General features: G+C 37.3%; 1 protein-coding gene across 1 annotated transcript; it reads right to left on the bottom strand.

Moving 5' to 3' along the window:
• Positions 1–875: 875 nt before the first annotated feature.
• On the bottom strand, positions 876–11,185 carry LOC146471350 (uncharacterized). The gene is made up of 2 exons (XM_085120988.1): positions 10,781–11,185; positions 876–2,392 (listed from the first exon to the last, which is right to left on the bottom strand). The coding sequence occupies exon 2, from the start codon at positions 2,368–2,370 to the stop codon at positions 1,216–1,218; it is 1,155 nt and encodes a 384-aa protein (XP_084977114.1). The 5' UTR covers positions 2,371–2,392; positions 10,781–11,185; the 3' UTR covers positions 876–1,215.
• Positions 11,186–12,104: the final 919 nt, after the last annotated feature.

Raw genomic sequence — 12,104 nt, 5'->3', positions numbered from 1 at the left:
TTCACATCATTACAAATCCACCAATGGAAAACGGTGAGGTATATCTTTCTTCAGTATCATAGTACAAATGTAAGGTTGCACTGAAACTGAGCGAGTTACTGGATATCATACTTTACACTGAAATTCTGTTTTCATGGATAAACCTTGGAACAGGAAAAAGTCAAACCAAGACAACTGTCCGTAAAAACAGCTTGTCCATATTACACTATAACCTTAACTAGTGCCTTCAAATTTCTCTCAGTTTTAATAGGCCATTTCCGAATTTTTTTCAACCTCAATATGAATGCGAGGTTAAGTGCAAAACTTTTGTTATGAAAATCAGATATCAAAAATATGCAAACAATACTAACTTTCATACGAAAAACTTAGTCCCGCTTTCATGATGAGGTTTCAACAACAACTCGGAAATGGCCAATTCAAGGAATTGAGGGGTTTTCAATTGCGTGCCGAAAGTACTTTCTTGTTTACTTTGGGTTTTCCTCTACTACCCCCGTGATTCGTTAGAGAAATCCGGGCCACTTCCTTAAACACAATCAAGCAAAACCAAAACCAATCGCTCTTTCTTCCCGCGGTAAGCGCCGATAACATGTGTTTGCTTTGAATATTGATTGGTTCATTGTGCTATTAAAATTGTAGCAAGGTCTCTTGTGATTTGTCAAAGTAATTACTTAGGCCTTACTTTTATGATTCTCAGATAAAATCCATTATCGAGTACAGCAATAACCTCACCATAAAAATTTATTAATGAAATGATTTTCATAGTGACCAAGAAGTAGCGCTTCACTACCGAACTCCTCTTGACAAATCCAACAGAGCTGCTTTTCAACATGACCTGAGTGGGGTTCTGTCAATGTGAAGGTTTGTGTGGACATGTTATCTTGAAGACAATCCGTAGCATTCTTGTGAGCTTTTTTTCATGTTTTCTTGAACTCCCCAAGCCCCTAAAGAAGGTGTTGCACTGCTTGCATTCATATGCCTTCTCTGCGGTATGAACTCTTTCATGTGTCCTTAAAATTAATGTCCTGCTTGGCTAAAACACTTGCCATACTGTTTGCATTCATATGGCTTCTCTCTAGTATGAACTATTTCACGTTTCCTTAGAGCTCCAACTCGACCAAAACACTTGCCGCACAGTTTGCATTCATAAGGCTTCTCTCCACTATGAACCGTTTTATGTCTCGTTAGAGTTCGTCCTTCACCAAAACACTTGCCACGCTACATGTGTTTGCATTCACATGGCTTCTCTCCAGCATGAACTCTTTTACATGTATGTGTCCTTAGATGTCCTGCTACACTAGCACACTTGCCACACTGTTTGCATTCATAAGGCTTTTCCCCAGTATGAACTCTTTCATGCGTCCTTAGATTTCCTGGCACACTAAAGCACTTGCCACACTGTTTGCATTCATATGGCTTCTCTTCAGTATGAACTCTTTTATGTGTCCTTAGAGCTCCTGCTTGACTAAAACTCTTGCCACACTGTTTGCATTCATAAGGCTTCTCTCCAGTATGAACTCTTTCATGCTTCCTTAGATTTCCTACCACACTAAAGCACTTGTCACACTGTATACATTCATATGGCTTCTCTTCAGTATGAACTCTTTTATGTGTCCTTAGAGCTCCTGCTTGACTAAAACACTTGCCACACTGTTTGCATTCATAAGGCTTCTCTCCAGTATGAACTCTTTCATGCGTCCGTAGATTTCCTGACACACTAAAGCACTTGCCACACTGTTTGCATTCATATGGCTTCTCTCCAGTATGAACTCTTTTATGTGTCCTTAGAGCTCCTGCTTGACTAAAACGCTTGCCACACTGTTTGCATTCATAAGGCTTCTCTCCAGTATGAACTCTTTCATGCGTCCTTAGATTTCCTACCACCCTAAAGCACTTATCACACTGTTTGCATTCATATGGCTTCTCTTCAGTATGAACTCTTTCATGTGTCCTTAGATGTCCTGCTACACTAAAACACTTGCCACACTGTTTGCATTGATATGGCTTCTCTCCATTATGAACTCTTTCATGGGTCCTTAGATGCCCTGCTTGACTAAAACACTTGCCACACTGTTTGCATTGATATGGCTTCTCTCCGTTATGAACTCTTTCATGGGTCCTTAGATGCCATGCTTGACTAAAACACTTGCCACACTGTTTGCATTGATATGGCTTCTCTCCATTATGAACTCTTTCATGGGTCCTTAGATGCCCTGCTCGACCAAAACACTTGCCACACTGTTTGCATTCATAAGGCTTCCGCCCAGTATGTAATATTTCATGTCTTCTAAGGTTTTTAGCATAATTAAAACACTTTCCACACAGAAGGCATTTGAAAGCTTCACCTGTTTTAGACCTCAAGAATCTTGACATCCTGTTTAGTGCTGTTTGCTATCTGAAACGTAATTAAAAACACCTGAATATAACAGAAAAGCTGTACAAAAAGAATCATGCTATGGGCATTTTTCCCACAATAGTAAATATTGCATTTAAAGTCTTTGCAACAGCTAAAATGCAGTGAGTTGCTATCATTTGATTGGACTGGTCGGTCATGTAATTGGTATGTTTATGGTATTTCACAAAACACTCGTACAATATCATGCTCGAATACTAGATGTCCCTCATTAAATAGTGCAGTTATCACCCTGGGTTCCATGAGGGTTGCTCAAATACTACAACGTCAACTTTCCAGAAACGTTGGAATCTTTTTCTTTTGTCTTCAAAGCAACAATTATCCTGTGATACATTAAAATTGTCAAATCTCAAAAGAAAAATAGCGCCAATCTGGCATCACTTTGTCTTGTTTATTCTGTCCTTTTATCTGGAACAGCTTAGAAATAACTGAATGATTGAATGAATACTTAAAATAGCATTTTATTTTCGGCTCAAAATAAACAAAGTTTTTTTACTATACACAGACCTTTTATTTATTCAGTTGTTTATTTCGATTGTTTTTATAAATTTAATTGAAATTTTATTGTAGTTCCACATCATTGTAATAAGCTGCCTCATCATAAGCTGTTTTATTGTAATTAAATAAACTATGCATCATCCATGTCTGTATGTATACATATTGTAAATGAGACTGATTGTATATACATCAGCTTATTTCACTGCACTGAAACAACTATAATTTATCAGTCATGAAAATCTCACAATTAGTATTCTTACTGTTAGGTGGGTGATTTTCTAAATTTAGCAATGAACTAAAAGGGAGACCATAAGGTGATATGCTGTTACAAACATACTACATCAGATGTGAGGGGATCTGGCCATACTAATGCATCTCCTTCACAGGAACTGAAGGATACCGTCGATTGCATCTACCCGTGAACGCACGCGCCCAAAACATGTTTTAACGTGACGTCAAACGTCTGAGTTTCAGGTGTCAAACTTTGAAGTTTTCCCGCCCAAATGTGAAGTTTTACTTCTCGACACTGATTAGTGCCACTGCTCAAAGGGAAGATGTTTTCAATCAACAAGAAAGGACGAAATTATCAGAAAGGCGTCCCACTTTCAAGCGATTTACGTAATCAAGAGAAAGAACTTGCGCAGGATTATTCTTTTTCAGAAGTTGGGAGGAGATTACGCATCAGCAAGGGTGCAGTTTCAAAAATCGTTAAGCAGTACATCTTGACTGGAAGCACGGCTCCCAAACAGTCGAATCACGTTCGAATAGTTCCTAGGTGTACTTTCCAAGACTCTATTCTGTTGGAGACCATGGTGTAAGCAAGTGGTTCGTCTTCTCTTAAATAACCCTTTGACTCCTGTCGTGTTTCCATAGGTTTTGCAGAAATTGAATTCTTCCAAGACCGTTAAAATTCACCAAAATGCGCAGTAGATAAATGATAGTGTTGGCTTCCAAAATTAACTGCATATTAAACTGGAATGATTAAACAAATATTTTCCGACGTAAAATAATATGGTTACCTAATCATTTGCCGAAAAACACACTTGAACGCAAAAATTGCTAAAATTCACGGCATGTTGGTGAAGACCTTTAGTATATCAACTTCAACCCGCTTATGCAAATTGTCCTTGATCACGCATTTGTTGCTTCTCAAAAGCATGTATGAATTGACAAAGACACAATAATCAACAAAAAGCTTTTCCAAGAAAACATTTTATTGAAATAAACAATACATTTGCTATTACAGGCAAAAAAACTGAAAGTTTTTTTGCGTGCGTGCAAACACGCCTGTAAAATTTGAAGACGCTCCGTGTTTGTACAAAGCGATCACTCGCAGTAAATTGGGGCACGTTTGCGATGAAAATTACAGAAGTTACAGAATTCTGGTTCAAATCATCACTTAAACTATTTCTAGAAAGCAAATCAACATCGGAAAACATCATTTACCGTGTTGTCGCCATTGTTCGGTCTTGTAAAGTTCGTTTGAAGCCCGAGGTTCGGTTTTAATTTTGAGCCGTATAATTTTCGGTGGCGGTGTGGTGAAATTGCCCTCGCTGTTGGTAAAACCATTGCTTCGTTATTCACCAGCATATATCAATAAGTCTTCATCCACGTCTCTGAGAAAGTCCTCGATACGTTTTCGGCTCTCCATATCAGTGAAGAGATTTTCGCTGATTTCTTGACCACGGTGACAGTGAACGGTCAAGAGAACAGAGCGAACCACACATTTGGACGGGAAAACTTCAGAGTTTGACACCTGAAAATCAGACGTTTGACATCACGTGAAAACATGTTTTGGGCGCGTGCGTTCACGGGTAGATGCAATCGACGGTAACTTCAACTGCAATCTGGACCATTCTTTTAAGCTTATTAACATACTGCCGGTTCCCTGTTTCCTTTCCCTGATTATTGATCATTATCATCATTAACACACTGTGTATACATGTACACATTCTGTACGCATTCTGGATGTCAAACATCACTGAAACAAATCTTGAATTTGTCTGCTTTAGGTTTGCTTGTGACCAACACGAACATGTCCTGGATGCTTATGATGACAACTACGGATATTCATATCACGCCCAAATGTAAGTCTTCATATTTGCTAAGTTATTTTCTAAGTGCTCATACTTTTAAAAAGTTGTAGCAGATATTAAAAATAAAAACTATCATGATATGTTTTAAGCCTGGTAAATATGGCAGACAGGATGCATGGAATATTTAATATGGTATGATGAAAATGGGATGCAGGATGCACCCATATAAAGGATTCTAGTCCATGAGAGCAGCTGCCTGTTCAAGCTTTTGGTTTGCTACTGTCATACAAGATGAATGCCATATATAAATATTTTGACGTATTGGTGTAAATTCTCACTATTTTATCTTTTTGTTCATAATTTGTATCTCAACCACATGCATATCACTTTGCTAAGGCTTATGGTATTGATGATGCCTGAAAGTTCTTCTTAGTTTAAACAAAGTTCAATTTGGAAGGAACTATGAATAAATAAAGGTTTTCATTTTGTCATCTGTCCTAAGCCAGAGGTTTCGATATGTGGGTCAGATATGCAATGTCATTATTCAACACATTGCAACACCGCCTATATATGGTCAGGGTACACTCCATATTCTTTCACACACTCGATATGCTTCTATGGATAATGTATTCCTTGAATTGTTGTACATTGTAAAGGCATTGAGATTTTAATGTCATGCGCTGGAAATAAATTATTATTATTATTTAGTTATTATTTGTCGTCTGTACACAACAGAGACCCTGTGACATACATAATTTCATGTGTCAGGGAGAAATATGGGAAAATAGAGTTAGTCTCCAGCTTTTGTACAATAAAACTGTGCTTTTTTGTCAATGTATTGGTAACAAAAACTTATCCTGCTCAATCTTGCAGGCAATATTCTGGACAATTTCACAGGACAATTTATTGTTCAATGTGTGATTAAATACTCTTTATTTACTATTATTACTCAATCAATCAGGTCAATCTTAATCAGATGTTTTGTAACTATTATTGTTGGAATCTCGCATACATGTTCACGTATTGTAAAGTCACATTCGTTTCAATACGCATACATTTGCCAATCATCTGCATCCAAATCGTTGCATGTTAGACTTAATGGCCTTCCTCCCACAAGTTTGTTGTAGCTCAGTGGTAGAACATCGAACCTATAGTCATCAGAAGGTCATGGTTGGGAGAACTTGGGTTTTCTTTTTCTAAGTTTGTCTGTGTCACTGGCATTTATTCATGATGTCATGGCAACAGCACACTCATGTAGAGTACAATTACTGACAGTAACTCTGCCCCATTAATGAATACTCAGGTAACTTAGTGATGGGGAGATGTGAATGATGCCAGGTTACTAGACCCAAAAAAGTCCTTCTAGGCAAGAAATGGATCCAAAAAAGTTTAACTGCTCAGAAAGTCACCCCATCTCTGAATGTTTCTAGTCTGTACAAGAAAACAATCATCAAGAATTTTAAACTGACTTGTTTTTTGCACCTCCTTATCAGTACTTTATCTGAGGAGTCCCCCTGAGAGAGCACCCTTGACGTTTACATGTACATTTATTTTACCAATGCTGAGAACCCAGAGATAAATGGTTTGAGAACAATGGCCGATGACACATAGGCCAGAATAAAAAACTGTTCAACTTCTTTAAACAGTTTTTCATTTGTCTCTGTGTTGAAATCATACCCCTCAGATTCTACTGTCTACAGTGTAACATAACAAACAGATTATTACACTAATTTATAATCAAGGCACAAAACGTCTGTGGTCAAAGCTTTCACAGTTGTGAGAATCAACTTGAAAGGAGAGAAACCATGCCAACCTGTGCTGGGGTGTGTAGAGCCACATTACCATAATCTGTGCCACAATAATGTTATTTGTGAGAAAACTCAGACAAATGTGTGAAAAGTGGCCTTCTAGGACAAATGAGACCCTTTGAAGAACACTTCTGTGTGTTTTAAATTTTTTATTCAACACAATAGAGAAACGATTTAGAGAAACATTTCAACGAGAAAATTAACGATAGTAAAACAGCATGACGTTTCAACGACTTCATATAGTCATTGTCAAATGAGTAAAAATGGAAATAACAGAAAGGCATATTTATAGTTATTGAAAGTGAGAAAATAAATTAGCATGAAAGCATTCAGGTACCTATAAATATGCCTTTCCGTTATTTCCATTTTTACTCATTTGACAATGACGATATGAAGTCGTCGAAACGTCATGGTGTTTTACTATTGTTAATTTTCTTGTTGAACAATAGAGAAATCTTCAGATAATAATAATAATAATAATAATAATAATAACAATAACAATAATAATAATAATAATAATAATAATAGTTTATTGATATCCCTCTAACAACCTAAAAGGCTGAATTACAAGGATGGTCAGTGACAATAGTACAAGACACTATGGTATAAAGACAGTCAAATAAATAATTATATAAATATGATTAGAAGCACTAATTACCAGAGAAAACATACATGTAACTGTCAGAGAAAAGGATTACAACCGGTCTTGATACTTAATGGTGCAGAAATCTGCAAACTGCTTTGTCTTGGGGACAAAGGGCACTGGAATACATTTGCCTGATCGGAGGCAGTACGGCCTGTCAATTGACACGTGAGGAATTAATGGATTAAGGACAGGAGACGACAGGCAATCACGCTTGATAAAATTTGTGCAAGCTTCCTCCCTTCCCTGGGAAAGGGCAGTGATACCAGATTGAATTAGGATCACTCCATGCCAGATACCAGCATTTCAAACCTTTGCCTTTACGTGTACAAAGAAGTATAAATATTGCAATAAATGCTATGGTTTATATTTTTTCAACACATTACAACTCAGCTTCATTTACAGTGCTCCTTTTCAGTGCCTGGAGAAGAAGCAGGGGGAAGAAGAGAGAGAAAAAATAGGAAACACCTCCCTTGATCACAGAGATTTTACTGATGGCATGTTCAACCATGAACGGAAAGCATTTTGATTGGTCAATTTTGATCATTCATTTACCTTGACAGTAAGAGAAATAAATGCATAAAGTTTTACCATTTTGGTGGCTTATTTAGAATATTAATAGTAAATTAATCTTAAAATGACATAATCAACGAACAACAATGCCATGTCTTCATGATGCCATTAGCTCTTGACATTTGAAATTGACAGTGGCATCTTGAAGCCGCCAAAATGCTGTTCATTATTATTGTCACACATTTCATGTTAAAATATCACTCAAAATCATTATTGATTAGAAAAACATGTTATAATTAACAATTAGATTATGAGCTCGAGATTTCTATCGCGTGATAGTTGATGAGGGCGAAGCCCGAATCAACTATCACGCGATAGAAATCGAGAGCGAATAATCTAATTGTTTTAGTATAAATCTACTAGTCGTTCAAAACTAAACAAGCAAATTATCTATTTCCTCATCGCAGACACTTCGAAAACGCGAAGAGGCGGCCGCCATTTTGTTGAAAATCGCTACTCACTATCTATCACAGAATAGATAGCGAGTAGCGTAGCCAATCAGAGAACGGCATTCGTGATAGAACACTAGTAGATTTATACTAATACCCATTATAAAATAGCCAGGGTCAAGCAAGCACTGTGATTGGTCAAACTGAGTTCTGTATAACTCCACAACGCACGAAGCATACGTATGGTGCGTGCATTATAATAACATATGCATGGAGCACACGTCAGATTTTTTGCCTGTGAAAAATCTGAGAAATTCAGAGACAGAATGCGCTGTCACTCCAGTGATTCGCAAAGAACAGTCTCTTGTACTGATGTTTCCAGACTTTTAATTAACTTCAACTTGCCTCTCAACACCTTAAAACTTAAACTTGACTTGGAGTTAACTTCTTGAACTTGCAAACAACGTGACGAGAAACTAAAACAGTGACGTTTTACTTGATTGCGCTGTCGCGTGCCCTGTTGTGATCGTGTCGTGATCGGCAAGAACGCACGCTATTAAATTACGCATTATCTTGTGTAAGGAGAAACTTGATGTTGATTCATTAAAATTTGCACTTGTCTGAGGAGTTGTGATTGTTTATATTTTATAAAAGAAATAAAAAACTTGTTCCTCGTGCATTGTTGAGTTATATAAGCACTTGGGAATTTTTAAGAACACTCGAGAAGTGCAGAGAGGCGAGTCGTGTTCTTAAAAATTCCCGTGTGCTTATATAACTCAACAATGCACTCGGCGCGTTTTTTATCTCAGACAAAACTACTGGAACTGTTCAGTAATGGAATTTAATCGAACTTAATCAAAGCGAATCGAACAATTGGGTGTGATTGAGTTCAGCAATCAAACAAAATTGAAGCAAAATAATAATTGTGCGAGAGTTCTGTTGTGTTGATTTCCGAACCCAGTTGAACTTAATTGAGGACTGTAAACCATCACTCGAAATTGACATGAATTATGAATAGTCAGATGTTTTAGCATTGAGAACAACAAAGAAATTATTGGGTCAAATGAACAATAGATTGATGTTGCTTTACTAAACATTTCATGATCCACTACTGTTATCATTTTAAAATTAAGGACAACTTTGACCATTGAACTTAATTGAATGCCTCAAGGTTTGGCTTCAATTGCTCCAATTTTATTTTGAAAGTTAGATTGCGTTCGATTGCTGAACTTAATCGAACCAAAACATTTGATTAAGTTCTATTGAGTTTGTTGGTTCAAGTAGTTTTGTCAGGAATAATAATAATAAACTTTATTTAGAGAGGGTGACACTATGAACCATAATTGCAATTATAAATCACATGTATATGAAGAACTAATCCAGTTCTTCTGAACTACTTGTAAAACAAAAGCAAAAACATCAAAAATAGAGGATGTACAGGTGTACAACATATAAAACTTACATAAAATGACTGAGTAACAACAAGAGTAAACACTGGATCATTATTGCATTAAATGTTCTATCAATAAGTGTCAAACACACACTACAGACTACAGAACAAGTGTAAAATTAAGAGAACAGATTAGAGACCAGGGATGAAATACAGACTAAGCTAAGATTGGAACCAGAAAGTCATTACAACCTCCTGTCAGGCCTGAATAAAATGGCGTTGGATGGCCTTAAAACAACTCTTACTCATCTGCTTGAAACCTTCATCTCAATAATTATTTTCACACCAATTAAAATTATTGCTCAGCTTCTTGTATACTTGTAGCAGGTTAACATGATGTTTGCATGATTGTGACTACATACATGTAGAGCCAAGTGTTTAACTGTTGCATGTTTTGTCAATATTTTGACCTCAAAAGGTCTTTCGCTGAGCTCTGTGGTTTTGCCTGCTAATTTGACCTCTTGTTGTTCCTGTTTGGTTTACAGTTGTTTCACCAAAGTTTACATTTTGCCCTGTTCTTCAATCTCTTCCCTGTATTTTTCCCTCGGCCTACAGTCTGCATTTCACTTCGGGTCTGTAGTCTACAATCTAAAGTCCGCAGTCTTTGTTTTACACTGACCAAATGTTTTATCATCATTAATTAGTTAACTTGTCGAGTTGTTTTGCTCAGCGAACCAGCCAAACAAGCCGGCTCATTCTTTAGCCGTCAGGTGTTGATAGTTTTCGGGTAGTGAATATTTTCAAAAGTCAAATTTTACCCAAAACATAAGCATATCTCCCTGGATAATGTTGGTTTGCCATAGAAACACTCGACCGTACCCCGCAGAAATTTCGCTTAGCTTGTCCTTCACTCCTTCTGTCCCGAATATCTAGATGTGTTGTTTAAAATCTACCTTTGCTTGTGTGAATCGATTAACGCTGTCGCCCAACGACCATTACCACGGTTAAAAGTAAACTGAACAATTTGTCTTACCTGCAAATAAAGAAATCTTGCCGCTCACCCGATCAACAAGCCAAGCACAACAGATCAGCGAAGAACTCTCACCAATAGGGCGGTTACTCAGTCCGGTGGACACGTTCAATGGTGGACTGGACTTCGGATTGGAAAAGTGCAAGTTGAAAACAAAGGTGTAACATTTTGGTAGTATTTGAAATTTGCATAGTTTTGGTGTTGATTACAAGGAACGGATTCCAAAACGCGGCACGTCTCGGCTACTTCACGTGAACCGCCATTTTCAACAGCCCGAATCCTTTCGACTGGTTGACTTGTACTGCTCATGCGTTCTGTGCGTGTCAGCCAATGGTTGCCTAGTACATTCAAAGGCTTTTCGTTATAATTTCTTTGATAAAAGAAGCAGAGACCGATACAACGTAGAATTACGTTTTAAAGGTTACTATATTTCTTACTTTACTAATTTCTTTGGGCGGCATACGACGATGCAGGAAAAGAAGATCTTAACACTATCTGATTCAATCCAACAGAAAATTTGGGTAACCACGCATTTTTCTGAGATAATTAAGCTTCAATTTGGAAAAAAAATTCCATGTCTTGTTAGGTATTTTAAATCTTTTTAATTTTAGAGTTGTTTCTTAATAGTCCTGAAAATGCTTAATTACAATTTATTTTTGCATTCTAATAGCTTATGTAGATATCTGTTTTTCATGCATAGTCATAAACTGCAATCTCGTACCCAGAGTCTCCTTTCCTTTTACTCGAGGTACGAGATTGAAATAAAAACTGCCCAAAAATATTTCACTTGCATCTATGCACCGTTCATAACAACAGGGGAAGAAGAATATATCATTATTTATCATTCCCGACATTTTTCTATAGACCCGAGTTATCTTCCTAGCCACGCAAGCACTGGACGTGAGAATGTTTTCAACCGATCGCCTCCGATCGATTCCTTGACCTCTCAAATCACGCTGTACATGAGCAGCAAGAGCTCATTGCTCCCGGCGTTGTTATGCACGCACGAGTGAAATTATTACTAGCAGTAATCGAAGATTATAGTGCGTCGACTTAGGCCCCTAGGCTTCTAACTGGGTTGCATAAATCATGTTAAGATTACAGGAACCTGTAAGTATAGTTGCAAAACATTAGGTTATTGTCTGGGAACAATTGTCAACAGCCGTGTTATCTTATAAACGTTTTATGCAATCAGTTCCAGGTGTTTACAGGGCATCCTACCAAGGATGCAGCGGATATCTCAGAAAGAAAAGGATCTTACCTTGTCTTGTACTTTCTGCAGCGAAACCACGAGGAACGGTACGAAACGCACGAGGGACGTCAAGAT

Source organism: Pavona decussata, unplaced genomic scaffold, assembly GCF_977016875.1.
Source record: "Pavona decussata unplaced genomic scaffold, jaPavDecu1.1 SCAFFOLD_105, whole genome shotgun sequence".
Taxonomy (NCBI): Eukaryota; Metazoa; Cnidaria; class Anthozoa; order Scleractinia; family Agariciidae; genus Pavona; species Pavona decussata.
Note: the sequence above shows the minus strand (reverse complement) of the source record. Positions and strands in the feature narration are given on the sequence as shown.